Genomic DNA, 24,376 nt, shown 5'->3' on the forward strand with positions numbered 1-24,376 from the left:
TGTAACGAAGATCTGACTCATTGGAAAAGCCCCTGATGCTGTAAAGATTGAGGGCAGGAGAAGAAGGGGAAACAGAGCATGAGTTGGTTCAGTAGCATCACCGACTCAATGGATATGAATTTGAGCAAACTCCATGAGATAGTGAAGGACAGGGAAGCCTGGCGTACTGCAGACCACGGGGCTGCAAAGAATCAGACGTGACTTAGTAACTGAACAACAACAATCCGTGAGTGTAAAATTCTTTCCTGCCACATAGGAGTCCCATTTCCGTATTTCAGGCCTTATTTGTTTTGATATTCTAAACTTTTTTATTTTCTATTTGGGTATAGCCAATTAACAAAGGAGTTTGTGATGGACAAGGAGGCCTGGCGTGCTGCGATTCATGGTGTGGCAAAGAGTCGGACACGACTGAGCGACTGAACTGAACTGAACTGAACTGAATTAACAAACAATATTGTGATAGTTTCGAGTGAATAGTGAAGGGACCCAGCCATATACATACACATGTCCATTCTCCCCCAAACTCCCCTCCCATCCAGGCTGCCACATAACCTTGAGCACTGGAGTTCCATGTACTATACACAGCAGGGCCCTGTTGTTATCCATTTTTAATATAGCAGTGTGTACATATCCATCCCAAACTCCCTAACTATCCCTTCCTCCCATCCTCCCCCCACCACCCCACACCACCGGCAACCACAGTTCATTCTCTAAGTCTTCGAGGTCTTATCTTAAGTGACAGAGAAAGGTGAGAGAGCTGGAAAGCAGGAATCAGTGAGGGGGCTTGTGTCTGTCCCAACTCCCTCTCCCACCATTACCCTTGCAGGTCTGACACAGTCCATCCATTTATCATTTTATTGGAAGTAGTTGCCTGGAGCCCCACCTTCTCAAGGGGACCCAGGAGGAAATGCATGTGTTATAAATTAACCATGGCAGGGCATCATCCTTAGAGCCCTGCCAGCTGGAGGCTAGCCCTCCACAGTCCGTGGACTCTCAGCCTACCAGGATCTGTCTCAGCTCCTGGCCCTACTGCCTGTTCATCCTGGGCTTGGAGCCTAGAATCTCTTTTCTCTCTGCCAATGTGCCAAGGCTCAGCAGTACTCAGAATAGTCCTCTTCCACATAGTTGGAGGGGAACCAGCCAATCTGGAAAGAGACAGGGAAGGAGTCAGGGCGGCCTCTCTGTGCATTCTCCCGCTGTTCCTTGACACACCGGCCAGGTTTCCTCTACCTCAGGGTCTTTGCACCTGCCACACCTTCTACCCCAGAACGTAGCTCCCCGGATACACCCTCAGCTGACCACCTGCACCTCCTCCTGTCCTTTACTCATGCGTCACCTTATCCATAAGGACTTCTAACCATCCAATTTAAGCACTGCAAACCTCACCCCCCGCCGACACTCTCCACCCCCACTTACTACTTTTCCATAACACTTTTCACCATCTAATTGATTATATATGTTACTTATTTACGGACTTGTTCTCTGTTCCCTCTCCCTTCCCTACAACAGGGCAGGGATTTTTGTCTATCTGATTCATCACTGAGTTCCAAAAACCTAGAATAGTTCCTGGAACACAGTAAATCCTTAATAAATATTTGTTGAAAAGATAGATGGATGGATGATGGATGGATGGATGAACAAGGGATGGATGATGGAATGATGGATGGATGTTGGAAAGATGGATGGATGGAATGAATGGATGGATGAACAAGGGATGGATGATGGAATGATGGATGGATGTTGGAAAGATGGATGGATGGATGGAATGAATGGATGGATGAACAAGGGATGGGTGGATGTAATAATGGATGAATGATTAAATGATGAGTGGATGGATGAATGGATGGATGGATGGAATGATGGATGGATGGGTGAACAATGTATGGAAGGACAAAATGAAGGATGGATGGGTGGGTGGGTGGATGGATGGATAGAACAATGGATGGGTGGATGGGTGGATGAATTCTTTATAGCCCAGACCTTCCTAAACACCCCATAAGGCTCCCTCACACCCCATTTGTCCTCCATCGCACAATACATTTACCCTCTATGGCTCCTAAAACAATTCTCCTAAGCAATTTTTCAGAGGTCACTTTTCATGTTTCCCTCTGGTAGAATTTAAGCTCCTAACTGCTGTCCTTATCTTCATTCAACAAGTACTTTTTGAGAAACCGATACAAGCAAGGCAATATGCTGGAGACTAGAAATTCATCAGCCGATAAAATAAAGAAGACTTTCTCCGCCTTTGTGAGACAAAAATAAGAAGCAAAGAGAAGCAAAGTTTTCTGAGAAAATTTGAGTTCCCTCCTGAAAGTCCAAATTCAGGCAAAGAACACAGAAGGCAAAAGTAGTTGGTCTGCTTCTTCATGCATTCAATAAATATTGAGCAACTACATGACAGCCACTGTTCCAGGCACCGGAGACACTGACGTGAAGAAGACAGACAAACTCCTCCCTTCAGGTTCCCCCAAACATGCCATTCACTCTCTCACCCCAGGGCCTTTGCACATGATGGTTTGTTTGCAATAGCTTCCCACACTGGTCCCCCTCCCCCCCAACTGTGACCTTTTTACCTGGCTAACTTTACTCATCCCTCAGTGATCAGCTTGCCTCTCAGAAGGTGTCTTGACCTCATCCGGGGTGAGTCAGAGGTTCCCCGGGGGCTCCCAAGGTGCCTTACAATTCCCCATCTCAATCTTGACCATTCACTTTCACGAGGGCATGTTCACAGTTCCACATTTCCCACTAAATTATGAGTTTCGTGGGACAGCGATGGTACTGTGCTCCTCTGTGCCTCCTCGGCACCCAGCAGAATGGCACATAGTAGGTGCTCAATAAATAAATGCAAGATGCATACATGAAATCTCTGTCCCTTCCTCCTTTCCAACCAGGGACGCCCCCCCGCCCACCCTCCCCAGTCCACCATCCAGGACAGCCCCACTGTAATGGCAGAGCCCCGCCCCGACTCACCCGGCCATAGATCTCCCCTCGCCACCAGCCCTGCTGCCCCTTCTTGTTAAGGATCTTGACGATGTCGCCCTCTTTGAGGGACAGCTCTGACCGGTCCCGGGCGCAGAAGTCATAGCGGGCTTTAGCAGTGCCAAAGATCTTGATGCTCCCGGCTGTATGGCAGAGAGCAGACATGGGAAACAGCCCGGAGCAGAGCCCTCCCACCCACCCACCACCTGCAGAGAACAATGCTCTCAGGAGAATGCGCTGGGATAAAGGACCCCTCAATGCTTCTTTCCACTGAGTGTTAGGCGCCCTGTGTTCTGAGGGAAGACAGCTGTCTTCCCAGATCATTCTTCCAGCCCAACCAGGGTGCAAATTTAGAGGATAATACCATATATGATCTTTAAAATGTTTTGTATCTATTCATGCTTTCCTGGTGGCTCAGATGGTAAAGAACTGTTTGCGATGCAGGAGACCCTTGGTCGGGAAGATCCCCTGGAGGAGGAAATGGAGAGGCACTCCAGTATTCTTGCCTGGAAAATTCCACGGACAGAGGAGCCTGGTGAGCTAGAGTCCATGGGGTCACAAAGAGTTGGACGTGACTGAGCAACTAACAAACACACACATATATTCATAGTAAGAGAAACAGAAGAAAGATGTGGAAATTTTCATTCCAGATAATATTAATTATATGAAGGAGGTCTAAGAGTTAAAAAAGAGAAGGAGAGGGGCTTCCTTTGGTGACCCAGTGGCTAAGATTCTGTGCTCCCAATGCAGGGGGCCCAGGTTCAATCCTTGGGCAGGGAACTGGGTCCCACATGTCACAATTAAGTGTCCACACGCCACACCTCAAGGTCCCCCATGTCACAACTAAAAAGATCCTGGATGTCACAATGAAGAGGGAAGATCCCAGCACAGCTAAGACCCAGCACAGCCAAATAAATAAACAAACAGAATTTTTTTTTTTTTTAGAAACAAGAAAAGAAAAAGAGAGAGAAAGATAAGCAAGGGGGAAAGGGACACAGGAAAACTTCTCAAAGTACAATATTAAGTGATACTGTAGAAAATTAGTTTGTAGTATTTCTGCAGATAGGCTGACTGAATATATTTTCCAGGAAGAAATGTGCAGACAGAAACATCTGATTGGGTGATGAGAATAAGGACAATTTTCATCTTAGAGTCCCGATGTTGTGCTGGTGTTGCTTTCTCAAAAATACAGCTTTTTCCAGTGGGGAACTGTTATTTTATAGGCAAACATTTGAACAATAATTAATTTTTAAATCCATCTTAAAATTTTTTTGGACAGGTAAGCGTTCAGAAACTCCACCACCCATGTGACTTTTCCACTAAACATACTCCAGAATGCACTCCAGCAAAATAAAATTTGAATTAGAATAAGGAATTTTAAAAATAAAGGAAAACATGGAAAATAAGAAATGTAGACAGTTTAAACAATGCTTGATAACAACTTTGCAAATTGAAATGCAATGGTGAAGAAAGAATTCCTAAAATGTAAGGCATGATTGTTTTCACTCACAGAAAATCATAGCCAACCCTCCAGAAAATTTCAACAAACCAGGTTAGTAAGCTATACAAAGGAAAACAGAAGTAAGAGAATGCTAAAGATCTTGCCTTTCTGTGGGAGAAAGTTTATCGCTGTTTTAGTCACTCAGTCGTGTCCAACTCTCTATGACCCCATGGACTGTAGCCCGCCAGGTTCCTCTATCCATGGGATTATCCCAAAAAGAACACTAGAGTGGGTAGCCATTCCCTTCTCCAGAGGCTCTTCCCGACCCAGGGTTGGAACCCGGGTCTCCTGAATTGCAGGCAGATTCTTTACAATCTGAGCCACCAGGGAAGCCCAGGAGAAGGTTATCGATACTGATTAATGCCTGATTTAATACAAAATTAAAGGCTTAAAATATATAGATGAGCACCCTTCTGGTTTCTTGTATCCTCATTTTCCCAAATATGAAAGTAACCCCTTTCATCCAAGCAAATGGATATGCAGATCTCTCAGGAGCAAAGGGACAAACTGGAAGTGGGAAGGAGTTCAGGCTCTTTCACAGATAGGACTTCTCCATGCCCACTGGAAGCAATGTCTTCAGCATCCCCCAGCGTTCCCTGCACTACAGAAAGGAGCTGGCACTACAGGCCCCCATCTGGAGGCCTTCTACCTGATGGTTTGTTGATGGCTCTCCTCTCAGGCTCCTTGAAGGGGAACTGCAGGGTGGTGTCCAGCGACTTGAAGCAATCCTTCAGAGAGTTCTGTTGGTAGAATTCCACCAGCTCCTAGAAAGAGAACAGGACAGATGCTCTTCCAGAGGGCCAGCCCACAAGGGAGGGAGCCAGAACTGGAAGGAACCACATCCAACTCCTTGTGTGAAACAGACCCCTCTTCTGCGCTCCCTGGCAACAGACTCCTTGAAAGCTCCCCTTGACAGGGAGCTAACTCCCTTCCCAGAGGCCAGGACCATTTTATGGGGAAGAAATCACATTGTCTCAAGACAGTTCTCCTAATATCGTTTGTTTCATGATAAACTTACCAAATAATCAACTTGCTTGACGACCAGTTCACCAAAACCAAACCCCCCCCTCCACCCTCTAGGTGTCAAGAGCTCTATTTTTACAGATAATTATAATAATAATAAATGTTGTTTATGAAGCAACTACTGTGTGCAGGTCAGTGTGCAACCACACATCATCAAAATCTCTTAATAACCTAGAGGGGTGGAAGGGAGGCTCAAGGGGGAGGAGATATATGTATATTTATGGCTGATTCACATTATTGTATGGCAGAAACAACACAACATTGTAAAGAAATTGTCCGCTGATTAAAAATAAATATTTAGGGGCTTCTCTGGTGGCTCTGATGCTGGGAGGGATTGGGGGCAGGAGGAGAAGGGGACGACAGAGGATGAGATGGCTGGATGGCATCACTGACTCCATGGACGTGAGTCTGAGTGAACTCTGGGAGTTGGTGATGGACAGGGAGGCCTGGCGTGCTGCGATTCATGGGGTCGCAAAGAGTCGGACACGACTGAGTGACTGATCTGGTCTGATCTGGTGGCTCAGTGGTAAACAGTCTGCCTGCCAGTGCAGGAGACATGGGTTCAATCCCTGATCCAGGAGGATCCCATAGGCCACGGAGCAACTAAAGCCCTTCGCCACAACTCCTGAGCCTGTGCTCTAGAGTCCAGGAGCTGCAAATGCTGGGCCCATGCGCCACCACTACTGAAGCGCACAAGCCTTTGAAGGCTCTGCAGCAACAGAAGCCACCACAGTGAAAAGCTTGCGCACCTCAGCTAGAGTCTAGCCCCCGCCTGCTGCAAGTAGAGAAAAGCGGGCACAGAAATGAAGACCCAGCCCCCATTTTTTTTTTTTTTGGTTTTAAAAAATAAATATTTTTTAAAATTTCTTAATAATCATGGGAGGTAAATACATTGGTGAGGCCCCTATTTTATAGATGGAGAAACTGAGTCACAGAGAAGGCTCATCCAGGGTCACACGGCTAGAAAAGGACAGATCCAGCATTCAGTCCTAGGACAAGAGATAAAGTGTAGTAGCCAAAAGGTGGTCTCTATGTGAACGTGTGACAGTCACTCAGTCGTGTCTGACTTTTTGCAACCCGATGGACTGTACAGTTCATGGAATTCTCCAGGCCAGAATACTGGAGTAGGTAGCCTTTCCCTTCTCCCAGGGATCTTCCCAACCCAGCGATTAAACCCAGGTCTCCCAAATTGCAGCTGGATTCTTTACCAGTTGAGCCACAAGGGAAGGCCAGTCTCTATAATAAGACTCATCTGAATTCAAGAGTCAGATGTGTGTCATTTATGACTATTTCTCCCACAAATGTTCAAGCTCATCCTAAGAGTGGGGGAAAAGGCAAGTCAAAATTAAGGGACACTTTGCAAAACAAAATATTTTATATGTTTAAGAGTTCTAGACTTCAAAAATGCCAGTGTCCTAATTCATGTTGATGTTTGGCAGTGAAAGTGAAAGGTGCTCAGTCATGTTCGACTCTTTGCAACCCCATGGACTATAGAGTCCGTGGAATTCTCTAGACCAGAATACTGGAGTGAGTGGCCTTTCCCTTCTCCAGGGGATCTTCCCAACCCAGGGATGGAACCCAGGTCCCCCACAGTGCAGGCGGATTCTTTACCAGCTGAGGCACCAGGGAAGCCCAAGCATACTGGAGTGGGTAGCCTATCCCTTCTCCAACAGATCTTCCCAAGCCAGTGATTGAACCAGGGCCTTCTGCATTGCAGGCAGATTCTTTATCAACTGAGCTATCAGGGAAGCCCGATGTTTGGCAGAAACCAATACAATACTATAAAACAATTATCCTTCAATTAAAAATAAACACATTTAATTATTTTTAAAAGTGACACCGTCATAGGTGATGGGAGTGCCTTTTTTTTTTTTAACAGAGTATGGTTGTTATATGTAATTGAAATATTTTTCCAGTTCATTACAAGTGTGAAGAAACACTCAAAACTCTGGTTGTTTATTTCATCTTTGTTGGATTAACACATTCTCTCACTTGGGAAAACAAACAGACAAAAAAAACGCCAATGTCATGAAAGACCAAAGAAATAAATAAAAGACTGGGGAGGTCTCGCAAATTAAGAGAGACACTAAGGACATGAATGCAACGTGTGATTCCCCTGATTACATCCTGGGGATGAAAAGGCTATAATAAATGTAATTGGGGCCATCAGGGAGCTTGGAAAACCCACTGTATTAGGTAATAATTTTGTATCAACGTTCAACTCCCTGACTGTGATAATGATACGCTGGTGAGGGGAAAAAAAATTGTCTTGGCTCTTCAGATATGCATGCTAAAGTACTTATAGGAAGAATTTTTTAAATTTATTTTTAATTGGAGGATAATTGCTTACAATGTTGTGCTAGTTTCTGCCATACAACAATGTGAATCTGCTCTAAGTGTACATATGTCCCCTCCCACTTGAATCTCCCTGCCACCTTCTAACCCCTTCCCACCTCTCTAGGCCATCACAGAGAACCAGGGTGATCTCTCTGCGTTATACAGCAACTTCCTATGAGTTATCTATTTTGCACGTGGTTCTGGAAGAGGGCATGGCAACCCACTCCAGTATTCTTGCCTGGGGAATCTCATGGACAGAGGAGCCTGGCGGGCTACAGTCCATGGGGCCGTAAAGAGTTGGACACGACTGAAGCAACTTAGCATAGCGTTACACATGGCAGCGTGTATATTTCCACGCTGCTCTCTAGGTTTGTCCCGCCCTCTCCTCCCCACACTGTGCCCACAAGTCTGTTCTCTACATCTCCGCCCTGCAATAGGTTCATTGGTACCATTTTTCTAAATTATAGGAAAGATCTTGATATCTGCGAATTACTCCTAAATAGTGCAAAACAAATGTGTGTGTGTGTGTGTGTGTGTGTGTGTAGAGGCAGAGAGGGAGAGAAAGAAAGCAAAAGAGGAAGAATATTAACAACCAATCAGTAAAACCAGGTGAAAGGCCCACAAATATTCATGACACTATTCCAGTAACATCTCAGTAATTTTTCAGAAATAAAAAAAACGGGGGGGAGGAAATATTTTCAGAATAAAAAGTTTGGGGGAGAAAAAGATATGTGGAATCAATGAACAGTCCCTAACCTTTGGGGGAGTAAAGGATCTGTTTGAAGCTCAAATGAAATTTGAGACACCTGCCTCAAAAAAAAAATGCAGATATATGCAAAATTCTAGATTTTTTTTCCAGAGAATTCAAGCTCCTCAAGGATCCACAGACCATGGGCAGGATCCATGAGCCTTATCAATGGGCTTAAGAGGTCTAAAAGATAGCCCAAAATTGCATGGCAACAAATAGAAGCAAAAACACTTGAAAGGCCGCTGGATTCTCCATGAAATGGTCATTAAACAGGTTAAGGAGAGCTAAATCTTTTTAAATTGGGGTATAGTTGCTTTACAATGTTGTGTTCATTTCTGCTATACAGCAATGTGAATCAGCTCTATGTACATGTATATATATCCCCTCTTTCTTGGATTTCCTTCCCATTTAGGTCACCACAGAGCATTAAGTCAGAGAAGGCAATGGCACCCGACTCCAGTACTCTTGCCTGGAAAATCCCATGGAAGGAGGAGCCTGGTAGGCTGCAGTCCATGGGGTCGCACAGAGTCGTACACGACTGAGTGACTTCACTTTCACTTTTCACTTTCCTGCATTGGAGAAGGAAATGGCAACCCACTCCAGTGTTCTTGCCTGGAGAGTCCCAGGGACGGGGGAGCCTGGTGGGCTGCCGTCTATGGGGTCGCACAGAGTCGGACACAACTGAAGCGACTTAGCAGCAGCAGCAGCAGCAGAGCATTAAGTAGAGTTCCCTGTGCTATACAGCAGGCTCTCAGTTTTCCGTTTCACACATACTAGTGTATATACGCCAGTCCCAATCTCCCAATCCATCCTACTCCCCCTTTCCCACCTTGGTGTCCATACACTGGTTCTCTATGTCTGTATCTCTATGTCTGCCTTGCAAGAAGAACTAACTCTTGATGTCTGACAAAAATAGAGACTCTGACATTCTATGACACCAGATGAGAACTAAACCTCAGTTTTCCCCATCTGTGAAATGGGAACTCAGAGCTGAGCAAATGACCTGCAGTCCTAATGATAATATGTCTGGCACTCAACAAGTGCTTTGCAAATGATCACTGCAGCTACTGTTGTTATTATTATTATTCTCATTGTTGGTGATTAGAAAAACAAGTTTAAAGCCAGTTGCTCCATAGTGCCTCTTGGAGTGGTTATTCTGGATGGAGGAAAAGGGGTCCTAAGGTGGAGCCTCAGAGAGGGTCCAACTTAGACTCTGAAAGACTGGGGTTAGGGGTAGATTGACCCTTACCGTAAGTCCCCTGAAAGCTTTCTTTTCTGTAATCCGGTACAGTCCTTCTGCTGTCATGATTTTAATATGCTTGACTTCAACATTATACCTGCATGCAGGGAAAGAGAACAAGATGTCACTGAGACCTGAGTCGGGGAATTCAGGCCCATTTCCTGTTGCGTCTCAGTCCCAGGCTATAACCCCGCACCTCAACCATGGAAGAAGGGTACTTGGCTACTGGAGGGAACGGGCAACCACTGGAACCCAACAGAATCCCTTCCCTGGAGACTTTGCTGTTCTAAGCCTTCATTTCTTCCCCGTGTAATAGGAATCATCTTCCTTAACTCAGGGTTGCCGAGAAGTCAAATAGACTCTGTAAGCAAGGCATCCTTCTAGAATAGATTGAATGAAATCTCCACTTCCACAAATACAAAGGACCATAGAATCTAAAGGATGCAGGAGAAGGGAATTCATTTCCACCAATATGGCGGACCACAGACTAGTAAGGACCCAGAAGAGACATGAATTGGCAGGAGTGATTCTGTTTACATGAAGAATTAGATAACCAAAAAAAAAAAATCTCCTACTTCAAAAAACCCCTAGAAATGCTGAGAGAAGAATGCTGAACTCTTAAAAAAAAAAAAAAGTAAGGGAAATCCCCCAAAGGACAAAATGAGGATGAAACTTAAAAGTATGTGTCAATTCAATTTTGGCTGTGCGATGCAGCTTGCAGGATCTCCAACCAGGGATCAAACTCAGGCCCTCAGTAGTCCTAACCATTGGAAAGTAAAAGTGTTAGTTGCTCAATCGTGTGCAACTCTTTGTGACCCCATGGACTGTAGCTCACCAGGCTCCTCTGTCCATGGAATTCTCCAGGCAAGAATTCTGGAGTGAGTTGCCATTTCCTTCTCCAGGGGATCTTTCTGACCAAGGGATTAAACCTGGGTCTCCCACATTGCAGGCAAGGCAGCCCCCACTGGACCACCAGGGAATTCCCTAGAGCATGCATCTTGACCACACAGAAATACGAGATGAGTTATTGTGTCCTTGTTGGGTAGAGAGTTGGCACTGAGACCCACCCTCATTCCAAAAGGCTGGACTGTCAAGTCAAAAAGCTACATCCTCAGGGGGGAAAACGTGTTCTAGAAAAACTCCACCCATCAGCACAGCGGGGACCATGTGAAAGCTTGTTTGTCTCAGACTCAAAATAGAGAAGTCACACTTAAGAATTCACCACCTTAACCTCACCTTCTTACGGGTTTAGCGTTTATACTTAAACCATCCCAGTATAGACTGGGAAACTAAGAATTAAACAAAACTATTTTAATCTGAAAAAGAAGTAAACTTGTTGGTGATTCCCAACGGAAGCAAATGCAAAATCTCTGGACACCCAAGCTGCAAAGATGCCCATGGGGAAAGCCCCACTTATCATCACAAGACAAAATGAAAAAACCAACAAGGAAACGAGTCACCACAAGAAAGAAGCTGCACCCAAAACAAACAGAAAGGCAGGACAGCCAGGGTCTGCAAGACTTGGGTCCAGACTGCATTTCTGCCTCTTATGGCATCACCCATCAATGGACATGAGTTGGAGCAAACTCTGGGAGATGGTGAAGGACAGGGAAGCCTGGTGTGCTGCAGTCCATGGGGTCACAAAGAGGCGGACAGTACACAGCATACAACAACAAAGAGTGTGCTTAATGTCCCCTTAGAGCCTTAAGAAGCATATCTTTTTTTTCTGTGGGTTACCAATCAATGAAAAGAAATAAAAAACAAAAATTAAAAACACACAGGACCCTACAGGAGCTCAATAAAAAGTGACTTGTTAACGTACGATAGTCAATCGTCTTGACAGGGACAGAGCAAAGGGACAAAGTAGGTGATTAAACACTCAATCCCACTAAGGGATGGTAAATAGAAAAACATGGGAGACCCCTGTAAGTTAATGATTACTCAAGAAAGCAGATATGCTTAACCACAAAACCGAGCAGGCTTGCTTAGCCACACAGGCATGTCACAGAGTCTCGGGATATGACCCAAAACAATAAAACGATGGTGACATGAGCCCCACCTCCTGTCCAGGGAGCTCAGTAAGTTAATGAATCCTAGGACATGCTCTCTGCACACAAGAAGAACAATAATTTGCGGACCACACAGGGACAAGAAAAGTCTCCTACTCAACCTGGGGGAGGAGGAGCTGATGCCGGAAGCATGACATCTATCTACTCAAGAAAGTCAAAGAAGTTCTCTTCCCCCTCCCCACTTTTCCTTTGTTTATGCAATTGTAGCCCAGTGAGTTCTTAGGGCAGAGCATTTCTGGCTCACCCTTTTGTAAACCTCACAAGCATCCTATCCTAATAAAAGTCACTTCATATCTATCACTTTGCCTCTCGCTGAATTCTTTTCCTGCACTGAGACATAAAGGACTGGTACTGGAGCTCTTCAGAGCCCTCAGAAACAATACCCAAATGGTTTCATCCTTCCTAAGCACCTGAAGTGCTCAGCTCACAAGGGGAAACGGACCAGGAAAGAAGAAATTACTTAATGCTGATGGCAAATTCCGCTGCATCCTTCACCCTCTGCCGCACCAAGAACGTCCCATCCGAGCGGTTGGTAAGAATGCTTTCCGCCCCGGCTCGCTCCATGGGGCCAGCATACCTGTCAAGACATACCAAGAAGAGAGGTTCACGTAACTCTGATAGGTAATCCTGGGGGAGGCAGTGGCACCCCACTGCCTCATTAGACACCTTTAAGTCACGCCCAAGCTTTCACAATTGGATTGCAGGAAACAACACAGTCCTTTGGGTGTAGCTACGTCTCAGTGCGATACAGAAAGAAATATATTTGTTCTCTATGCTCTCCACCCTTTCCTGGCATGCTGCTGCTGCTAAGTCACTTCAGTCGTGTCCGCCTCTGTGCGACCCCATAGACGGCAGCCCACCAGACTCCCCCGTCCCTGGGATTCTCCAGGCAAGAACACTAGAGTCGGTTGCCATTGCCTTCTCCATATAACTCCTAAAACCTTTGGAATCTCCAAAGTAATATGTCTTTTTAAAATTTTTATTTATTTTTCTTTTTGGCTGTGTTGGGTCTTTGTTGCTGCGTAGGCTTTTCTCTATTGGGGCACACGGGCTCAGTAGTTGTGGCTCCCGGGCTCTAGAGCACAGGCTCAATAGTTGTGGCACACGGGTTTAGTTGCTCCACAGCATGTGGGATCTTTCCGGATCAGGGATGGAACCAGTTTCTCCTTCATTGGCAGGCAGATTCTTTACCTCTGAGCCACCAGGGAAGCCCAATAAGTGTCTTTTTGTATGCTAATAAGCTGACTAGGGCTCTTCTTTTTTTAATATTTACTTTTATTTACTTGGCTGCCCTGGGTCTTAGTTGAGGCACGCAGGATCATCGGTCTTTGTCGCAGCTTGCAAACTATTAGCTGCATGTGGGATCTAGTTCCCTGACCAGGGATTGAACTCAGGCCCCCTGCATGGGGAGCTTGGAGTCTTAGCCACTAGACCAGGGAAGCCCCTGGGGGCTCTTTAATAGGCTCAGGATGACAGTTAGTAGTCAGAAGAGCCATGTGATTAGAGGCTTGAAACTTTCAGCCCTGCCCCACCTCCACATCTGCGAAGATGGAGGTTGAGTCCATCACTAACGACCCATAATTTAATCAATCTTGCCTATATAAAGATGCCTCAACCGAACTCCAACCAAACAGTTTTGATTTTTTTTTTTTGCAGGGGGCGGGGGTGGGGGTGGGCTGGAGATTCCTAACCACCACCACTCGTCATGTGGGATCCTACTTCCCTGACCAGCGATCAAACCTGTGCCCCCTGCATGGGACGTGCAAAGTCTTAACCACTGAACTACCAGGGAAGTCCCAACCAAGGTGTTTGAAGAGATTCGAGGTTGGTGAACACAGAGAGATACCAGGGGTGGGGGGGGTGGGTGCAAGCCCAGAGACGGCATGGAAGCCCTGTCCCATTTCCCCCTACCTTGCCCCAAGCAACTCTTCCATCTGACTGTTCCTGATTTGAATCCTTTGATAATAAACAGTCTAGTAAGGAAACTGTTTCTACAAGTTCTGGGAGTTTGTGTTAGCAAATTATCAAACCCAAGGACGGGGCTATGGGAAGCTCCCATTTGTAGCTGGTGGGTCAGAAGTCTGGGTGACCCAGGCTTGTGATTGTCATCTAAAGTGGAGGGCTACCTCTTGAAGTGTGTTAGTCACTCAGTCGTGTCCGACTCTGCAACTCTATGGACTGTAGCCTGCCAGGCTCCTCTGTCCATGGGATTCTCCAGGCAAGAATACTGGAGTGGGTTGTCATTTCCTTCTCCAGGGGATCTTCCCAACCCAGGGATTGAACCCAGGTCTCCTGCAGTGCACGTGGATTTTTTTTACCATGTGAGCTAGGTAAACCGAGCTAGAAACCCAGCCCTTAATCTATGGGACTTGTCGCTAACTCCAGACAAATCGTGTCAGAATCAAATTGAATCACAGCACACCCAAGCTGGTGTCTGTAGAATTAGAGAATTGTTAGGTGCGGAGAATAAAAAAAAAAAAAAAAAAAAACCCACACATTTGGTTTCAGAACTATTGAGAGTATGAGTATAGAAAAACAGGTGTGGGGTTTTTTTTTTTCCTTTTACTCTGAAATTTGGCATTTCTGGAAAGGTATTTACTGAGTGCCCATTGTCTGCCCATCTTTGTGGTCACCAGGATGGAAATAGGATGAGGAGAGTGAGACACAGCCTCAGGTACAAAAATTAAAGGGCAAGCCAAAAAACTCAGTCACCAGGATAAATAACAACAAAGAAAATAAGTAGCACTTTAATGCAATATTTTCTAAATCGCAAAAGCAACCATACAAAGGAATGAAGTACTGATTAAGTGCTACAAGGCGAATGAACCCTGAAAACATGGTGCTGAGTGAGAGAAGCCAGTCACAAAGGGCACACAGGATAGAATTCCATTTATATGAAGCACCCAGAACTGGCAAACTCATAGACACAGAAAGTGTGTTCATGGTTGTCAGGGCTTGGAGAGGGAGAGGAGGGGTCACTGTTGACAGGGGGGCAGCGAAAATGTTTCGGAGCTAGAGAGAGGTGCTGGTTGCATACCATTGTAAATGTACATTTAATATAAATGTGAAAAGTAAATAGAGATGTGACTATGAATATAATTATGCTATAAGTGCAAATATACAACAGAAATAATACATATTAATTATATATAATATATAATTATATATGATGTATCAGCAAGAATATGAAATATTAATAGCATAAATTTAAGTATATAACATAAAAATATATATTAACTACAGATAACACATAATTATAAGTCATAATTATATAAATTATATATATAAATTATATAAATATGATGTCATAATTATATAAATATGATGTCAATGTGTTTATGCTATAAATATAAACATTAATATATAACACATAATATATATTATATACTATACAATTACGGAGAAGATGATGGCACCCCACTCTAGTACTCTTGCCTGGAAAATCCCATGGACAGAGGGGCCTGGTGGGCTGAAGTCCATGGGGTCGCTAGGAGTCGGACACGACTGAGCGACTTCTCTTTATTTTTTCACGTTCATGCATTGGAGAAGGAAATGGCAACCCACTCTAAGTGTTCTTGCCTGGAGAATCCCAGGGACAGGGGAGCCTGGTGGGCTGCCATCTATGGGGTCGCACAGAGTTGGACGCGACTGAAGTGACTTAGCAGCAGCAGCATACAGTTATAGACAGTATGTATGGAATTAGTATGCAACATAAATAATATATACTAGCTATATATAATGCATTTATGATATAAATATGAATTATTTATTATATATAAAATGAATGTGTATGTAAATATATAACAATTTATATTATATACCATATAATTACAGATAATATATGTGTGAATATGCCTATATGCTCTAAGTGTGAATATAACATAAATAATATATGTTAATCATACATTTTTGTTGTTAAGTCTCTAAATCGTGTCTGACTCTTTGCAATCCCATGCACTATAGCTGGCCAGGCTTCTTTGTCCATGGGATTTCTCAGGCAAGAATACTGAAGTGGGCTGTCATTTCCTTATCCAGGGGACCTTCCCGACCCAGGGATCAAACCTGCATCTCTTGCATTGTCAAATATTGGCAGGTAGATTCTTTATTGCAGAGCCATCAGGGCTTCCCATAATATAAACATATAACCTAATATGTATTAATTATATATATATATATAATTACATCATATATTTTAATATATAACTACTTACATTATTGGCTGTATATTTAATATATAACTAACTACATTATAAGGCTGTATATTGTCACCCTGCTTATTTGACTCATATGCAGAGTACAGCATGAGAAACGCTGGGCTGGAAGAAGCACAAGCTGGAATCAAGATTGCCGGGAGAAATATCAATAAGCTCAGATATACAGATGACACCACCCTTATGGCAGAAAGTGAAGAGGAACTAAAAAGCCTCTTGATGAAGGTGAAAGAGGAGAGTGAAAAAGTTGGCTTAAAACTCAACATTCAGAAAACGAAGACCATGGCATCTGGTCCCATCACTTCATGGCAAATAGATGGGGAAACAGTGGAAACAATGTCAGACTTTGTTTTCGGGGGGCTCCAAAATCACTGCAGATGGTGATTGCAGCCATGAAATTAGAAGACGCTTACTCCTTGGAAGAAAAGTTATGACCAACCTAGATAGCATATTAAAAAGCAGAGACATTACTTTGCCAACAAAGGTGCGTCTAGTCAAGGCTATGGTTTTTCCAGTAGTCATGTATGGATGTGAGAGTTGGACTGTGAAGAAAAAGAATTGATGCTTTTGAACTGTGGTGTTGGAGAAGACTCTTGAGAGTCCCTTGGACTGCAAGGAGATCCAACCAGTCCATTCTGAAGGAGATCAGCCCTGGGATTTCTTTGGAAGGAACGATGCTAAAGCTGAAACTCCAGTACTTTGGCCACCTCATGCGAAGAGTTGACTCTTTGGAAAAGACTCTGATGCTGGGAGGGATTGGGGGCAGGAGGAGAGGATGAGATGGCTGGATGGCATCACCAATTTGATGGACGTGAGTCTGAGTGAACTCCGGGAGTTGGTGATGGACAGGGAGGCCTGGTGTGCTGTGATTCATGGGGTTGCAAAGAGCTGGACACGACTGAGTGACGGAACTGAACTGAACTGAACTACATTATGCAATATATAGTTATATTGATAAATGTGAATATGTAATATAAATGTAAATAATAACATAAATGCCACTTTAAATGGTTAGTTTTATGTCATGTGAATTTTACCTCAATTTTAAAACTAAATTGAAAAAAAATCTGTGATGAATAAAATGTCAAAACTTCAAATAAGGACAAGACCTGACTCTGCACGTGCCTGGCTGACCGAAATTCACCTTTCCCTACTCCCAGCCCTGTCATATCCTGACTTGATTTACAGTGTTGATAGTTTGCCCATCATAGCTGTTTTTTTTTTCCCATTGCTTTTGTTTTTTTAAAACATCACATTAAAAGAGTATGGCTCACACACACACACACACAAAAAAAAAAACAGTGTGGCTCTCAAAGTCTGAGGTTTTGGCACCCCCTTAAATCCTTGCTGCACCCAAAGTCAGGGTCTCGCTCTCTCCTCTCCCCAGTTCCAGCCGCAGTGGCCTCATTTTACCGCATCTGGCCAGGCAGGGATAGAGTGAGCGCCCTGCCTCAGGTGAACACAGTTTAAACCCTGGATCTGCCACCCAGTTGCTCTGTGACCTCGGGACCTGAGTGTGCTCCTCCCAGCCCTAATTTCCTTCGCTGAAAAGAGGAGATAAAACTGCCCATCACAGAGGAACATTTTTGACAAAAGGCAAAGACGCAGTTGAAGCGCCTCATACTGGTGTGTGTTTACCACACGGGAGTGTTATTAGGCCCTTTGTGTAATAAGGTTGGGCTTTGAAGCCCAGCAGACTTGGGTTCGAATCCCACCTCTTTCACTTCCTTGCTTTGTGACACTGACCAAGTTACTTGCTGCTCTCTGAGTCTTGGTTTCCTCCATTGCAGAAAGAGATTAAGAGGAGTATGCACTCAAAGCATTATTACAAGAATTGCCCTTAAAATGCTGACACAGTGGTCATAAAAACAATACCACAGTCTAGGATACCAATCATTGTAAAATACACCATGCTTTCACGGGCAATTATGAAATAAAAATTACTGGTTTCCCTAGTGGCTCAGATGGTAAAGAATCTGCCCAGAGAAGGGAATGGCTACCCACTCCAGTATTCTTGCCTGGACAGAGGAGCCTGGCAGATTACAGTCCATGAGGTCACAGAGTCTGACACGGCTGAGCAACTTAGCACACACACGCACCCATAAAATTAGGCAGAAGAACTGAGACACCACTAATTGTAAGAACTATTCCAATGCCAGAGGCGTTAAATATTGAGAGCAAAAAATATGCATTTTACAATGGATGAAATGTGGTCATAACAGCTAATGCTAATAAGAATAGATAATAAAGTGCTTTTTGCATGTCAGGAATAGAGCTAAGCACTTTACAGGCTCATGGAAACTTCTTAACAGCCCTATGAATCAGATATTGTTACCAATCTGTTTTCCAGGGAGGAAAGCTGAAGCGCAGAGAAGCTGAGTTACTGGCTAAAGGTCACACAGCTGGATGATGTTAGAGTCAGGATTGGAACCAAAGTCAGTGGGCTCCAAAGCGACAGTATAAACCTCCATCCCTCATTGTACTCTAAGCAGTAGGTTCTCAAAAAAAGGCAGGTGGAGAGGGAGAAGAAGCTCCCATTATATTGTCACCATCGTTTTCTTTACATTAGAACCGAATATCCCAAAGTCAAGGACCCTCTTTGGTCTGTGCTCTCTCCTCAGCAGCCCCTGGTGTAGGGCTGGACCCAGTAGTTAAGGCCCAAAGTTTGAAGAATGAATAACTGACTTGTTTGCAGCCCCTTGTGGCACCCCAATGTTCAGCCCAAACATCCACCCCAAAGCACTCCAAGTTAAAAATAAGATGGTTCTACTCACCAGAGATGAACGGACAGGTCCTGAGGGGGACCCTGGGGACACAGACAGAGGCGGAGACTTAGGGAAAAGGGTTCAGCATGGCAACAGACTTCAGGACACTGCATTCATTCATTCCACTATCACGTACTGGGTGTCTATTACATGCCGGGCACTGTGCTCTTCTCTGGAAATACAGCTCCAGAATCCAGTGGGAGAGATCAGTCCACCCCTCCCAAATGAATCAGCTTTAAAGAGACAGTTACGTGTGTAGGCAGAAATTGGAAAGACGTCCAGATCTTGATGTGTGAATGCCAAGTCCCACCGAAAGGATCCTGGCTCCTTGGGAAAATGGTTGATTCCAAGATTGGGGCAGAAGGAGTACAAGAGCAGTGTGCTCTTGTGCTAAAAAGTAAAGAAGGGCTCAGAGAACAATGAGGTTATGTCAAAAGGACAGAGGAGCCAGCCTGAAGGGGCTCCCACTGGTCCAGTGAACCAGTGAAGTTGCCCAATCATGTCCAGCTCTTTGCGACCCCATGGACTATAGCCTCCCAGGCTCCTCCATCCATGGAATTTTCCAGGCAAGCGTACTGGAGTGGGTTGCCATTTCCTTCTCCAGGGGATCTTCCACACCCAGGGATCGAACCCAGGTCTCCCACATTACAGGCAGATGCTTTACTGTCTGAGCCACCAGGGAAGCCCTAAGCCCACTGGTCCAGGCCAGGACAATATGAAAATAAAAATCCAGGAACATTTCCTGAGATAGATACCAAACAGATACACAGATAGACAGATAGATGATTGATACAGAGATGGCTATATAGATAGATACATAGATAATGGATGAATACACAAGTACATAGATACACAGATGGTTGATTGGTATATACATAGATACACAGATAAATACATAGATGATTATTAGATAGATCCATAGATAATTGATACATAGATGCAAATGGATACATGGATAGACACACAGATACATAGATATGCATGAATCTGTCAGGTAACTGACAGATTCATAGATACAAAGATGATTGATTGATTGATAGATACATACATAATACACAGATACATAGAAGAGACAGTTCTTTACAATAGAATATCAGCTAATAACTTAGGAGGAATGATGGAGTTAGAAATACATAATGCAACTCCACAATGGAGAAAGGACCCCAAGCCAAAAAAAAAAAAAAAAAGCAAAAGATATTTTTTGGAAAATTGGTAAAGTGTAAATACACACTCTGAATTATGTAATATATAATTTATATATTATAATTTCTAATATGTGATAATTTATAATAGTAGAATGTCCATGCTGAATTTCATGTTTTCAAAAATCACACTATGTATATACAAGAGAAAGTTCCTGTTCTCGGCAGGTATTCAGATTAAAGAGGAAATGTGTCTGTAAACTTACTTTGAAGAGTCTCAAGAAAAAACAAATAATAGACATTTTCTATATAAATGAAATGTTCAGAGAAAGATGACAGAGACAATGAGACAAAATGTTAACAATTGGTGATCTGACTAACAGATGTATGAGCATTCTTTGCATTATTCTCATGACTTTTCTGGAAGTCTGAAATTACATAAAATGAAAGCAAAAAAAAAAAAATGGGAGAGACTTTCTGTCTGCAGGCTCCTATGAGGGCTACAAAGTGGTCAGTGGGTAGTGAGGAAGAATGAGGTTTGGGGAGAATGGGGAAGATTTGACGTCATTATCAAGACGAGGAAATCAAGAGAATGGGAAACAGGTGAAGAAAGACAAGCACCAGGCAGAGCGGTGGGCAGGCCTGGTCCCTGCATGAGGAGGCCTAGGGGACACGACCCCGTAGATGACTCTGTTTGGTGCCTCTGAAGGAATGCAGGGGTTGGCCAGCCTTCTGAACCCCTGTTCCTTCCCCAAGTGATGGAGAAGATTCAAGGATGGAGGTTCTTTAAAAAACTAAAAACAGAGCTACCATACGACTCTGAAATCCCACTCCTAGGCACATATACAGGGAAAAACATGGTCCAAAAGGATACATGTACCCCAATATTCATTACTGTGCTGTTTACAATAGCCAAGACAGAAGCAGTCTAAATGTCCATTGTCAGGGGAATGGACAAAGAAGATGTAGTACATATATAAAACGAAATATTACCCAGCCATTAAAAAGAACAAAATAATGCCATTTGCACATCTCTGGTGGCTCAGATGGTAAAGAATCCACCTGTAATGTGGGAGACCTAGGTTCGATCCCTGGGTTGGGAAGATCCCCTGGAAGAAGGCATGGCAACCCACTTCAGTATTCTCACCTGGAGAATCCCCATGGACAGAGGAGCCTGCGGGCTACAGTTCATGGGGTCACAAAGAGTCAGACAGGACTGAGAAACTAAGCACAGAGATCGTCATACTGAGTGAAATAAGTCAGACAGAGAAACAGAGACATCGTATGACATCCATTTTTATGCTAAATCTAAAAAGACATGATACAAATGAACTTATTTAGAAAACAGAAACAGACTCACAAGAACTTAGAGAATAAACTTATGGTTGCTGAGGAAAGGATGGGAGAAAGGGAGGGTTGGGAGTTTGGTATGGACATGTATACCCTGCTATATTTAAAATAGATAACCAACAAGGATCTGCTGTACAGCACAGGGAACTCTGCTCAATGTCATGCGGCAGCCTGGACAGGAGCAGGGTTTGGGGGAGAATGGATACATGTATGTATGACCGAGTCCCTTTTCTGTCCACCTGAAACTATCACAACATTGTCACTGACTATACTCCAAAACAAAATTAAAGGTTAATTTTAAAAAGTCATATGTTCATGTGTATGTAATAAAAACCAAAACATTGAAAATAAAAAGAACCAAGGAGAAAAGGACTGGTCATCCTTCCCAGGGTGAACCCCTCTCTGGGCTCAGTCAACAAGGTAGGGAGTGACACGCCATGATGGGCAGCCCCTCCTGATCTCAGGAGCATTCCCCTCAATGCTGCCCATCCTCACAGGACGCCCTCTGCACCCCCGTGCCCTCACTCCAACCAGACCGAGGCACTCACATGCACGTAGGGCTTGACCCTATTGCAGGGAAACCAGCCGACTTCATTGGTAGATATATTCCTTCCCTAAAAAGACGGAAGGGAGAGATGGACAGAGAGGTTACAGGCAGCCACAATGCTTGTGTGTATTCATCTTTCACCCAACAGCCACTCTGCTTGGCCATCTACCTCTCCATGACCTGGAATGACCCAGAGAGGGACCAACCAGTATCAACTTCTGGGAATACCACCAGCCCAGAAGGGCCAGGTCAGCCCCACAAATCCCCATAGACATCACCCTGCCTGGAGCAAATTTCCATTGCCAGAGTTCAGTGGGAGCATGATCCCACTCCCGAGGCCACCTACACCCTAACCCCATGTTCAGGTCCTTCCCCATCATTCCCATGGCCCCAGCCTGTACCTCCCACCAGTTCTGTTCGGCTTCAGCCTTAGTGAGCTCCACAATGTCTCCCGGGTTGAGGCGCAAAAAAGGTCCAATGGCTCCAGGGGGTGGGGGCAGCCCGTAGTATTCCTGGCACACCTCCATCTTGGGCAGGCCTGGAGGGGAGGGGAGGGGATGATACAGAGAAGTCCAGGACTTTCACATCCAAGTCTCGCCACCCAGCAGGATGGCAGAAGGTAAAAAGACAGACGATACCAAGTGGCAGCAAGGATGTGGAGCAACTGGAAGTCACCTGGATTCCTGGATTCTCTTTTTTTTTTTAATTTGAAGAAGTTTTTAATATGAAAACATGTAAAATAATTTTTTTTGCATAAATGGGAAGGGTGGCCATGACTCCACAGCTCATTCCTGCTTGACTAGTAGGAACCCACTTTGGAAAACTGCTGGGCAGTGTTCACTGAAGCTAATTCCACTCATGAATACATCACCCAGAGAAACGAAACACAGGTCCCCAGAGATTCATGACGAAGAATGTTCACAGCAACTCTATTCACAAGAGCTAAAAAATGTGCAACATACCCCATGTCTTTAAGAAGATGGATAAACACAGCATGAAATAATCATATCATGGAATACGATACAGCAATGAAAAAGAACAAGTGACTGCTTCAAGCAGATACGCTAATACGCTGTGAGAGTCCATGCTATACAACTTCATTTGTGTGAAGTTAAAGGGCAGGCAAAACTAATCTGTGCTGATAGAGGTCAGAAAGTGGTTCCTTCTGGGAGACAGGGCAGACTAGCAGTAAGTATGACCAGCACCAGCCAATAAAACTTTCCATGATGATGAAAGTGTCCTATACATTGATCTGAGTGGTGGTTACATGGGTAGAGATTCAGTGAGCCATACTCTTAAAATTTATTCATCGTACACACCTTATGGTATGTATTTTCTATCTCAGTAGAAATATTTCCGTCGCATAGAACATTACATATATATTATATATATTTCAATAGGAAATTATAGAAAATTACATATTTCTGTCTCAATAGAAAATGATAATTATATATATCCACATAAAATGGATATGAGCAAGAGTATGTATATATATATGCAAACATATATGTGAACATATACATATGTTTAAGTATCTGTATGATGGATATATACACACATACACACATTCATATATATTACCTCCTACTGAGGACATCTGGGTTGTTTCTGGTTTTTGACCAGTAAAGCTAATATATACATTTTTTTATACAGCTGATTTTATACATATATATTATTACATTCGGAGAAGGCAATGGCATCCCACTCCAGTACTCTTGCCTGGAAAATCCCATGGACGGAGGAGCCCGGTAGGCTGCAGTCCATGGGGTCACTAAGAATCGGACACGACTGAGCGACTTCACTTTCACTTTTCACTTTCACACATTGGAGAAGGAAATGGCAACCCACTCCAGTGTTCTTGCCTGGAGAATCCCAGGGACAGGGGAGCCTGGTGGGCTGCTGTCTATGGGGTCGCACAGAGTCGGACACGACTGAAGTGACTTAGCAATTATTACATTATATACATATATAGTATATATCATATATGTATTCCCACTGTTGACCATATTTGAGTTGTTTCTAATTTTTAATTGTTACAAATAAAGCTGAAGTACCTATAGCTATAGATATAGAACTATAGCTATCTATAGATATCTATCAAGATAGATATAGAATGACAGATATGAAACTGAATCTTTACATTGATTCTGAGCAAAGAGTTTATTTTTCTTGGCCACACCAAGTTCTTTTTTTTTTACTCTGTGGCCACACTGTGCAGCATGCAGGATCTTTGCTCCCCGGCCGGGAATCAAATCCGCACCTCCTTCATTGCAAGGCAAATTCTTAACTACTGGGCCACCTGGGAGGTCCCCCTTAGTTCTTGAATAAAGTCTTGCCCTACTCACCTCCTGCTTCTTAGGCTTTGCATATGCTGTTCCCTCTGCCTGGACCACTCCTGCCTCCTCATCCGTCTAACTCCACCTCAACTTTCAAGTGTCCACTTTAATGCCTCTTCCTCTGAGCA

The 24,376-nt window shown here is 44.0% G+C and overlaps 1 protein-coding gene across 1 annotated transcript in view; it reads right to left on the reverse strand.

Moving 5' to 3' along the window:
* Window positions 1–841: 841 nt before the first annotated feature.
* The window catches only part of VAV1 (vav guanine nucleotide exchange factor 1), a 63,827-nt gene continuing 40,292 nt past the window's right edge, over window positions 842–24,376 (reverse strand). The window contains exons 20-27 of the mRNA XM_086409759.1: window positions 22,314–22,450; window positions 21,914–21,979; window positions 18,883–18,914; window positions 12,358–12,474; window positions 9,838–9,925; window positions 5,130–5,244; window positions 2,971–3,122; window positions 842–1,145 (exon numbers count right to left, since the gene is read on the reverse strand). Of these exons, the coding sequence (XP_086265885.1) occupies window positions 1,092–1,145; window positions 2,971–3,122; window positions 5,130–5,244; window positions 9,838–9,925; window positions 12,358–12,474; window positions 18,883–18,914; window positions 21,914–21,979; window positions 22,314–22,450 (761 nt within the window). The 3' untranslated portion in view covers window positions 842–1,091. The remainder of the gene's footprint in view (window positions 1,146–2,970; window positions 3,123–5,129; window positions 5,245–9,837; window positions 9,926–12,357; window positions 12,475–18,882; window positions 18,915–21,913; window positions 21,980–22,313; window positions 22,451–24,376) is intronic.

The sequence above is a fragment of the Bos grunniens genome, chromosome 7 (assembly GCF_055505025.1).
Source record: "Bos grunniens cultivar Pamir isolate PY7600 chromosome 7, Bosgru_T2T1.0, whole genome shotgun sequence".
Taxonomy (NCBI): Eukaryota; Metazoa; Chordata; class Mammalia; order Artiodactyla; family Bovidae; genus Bos; species Bos grunniens.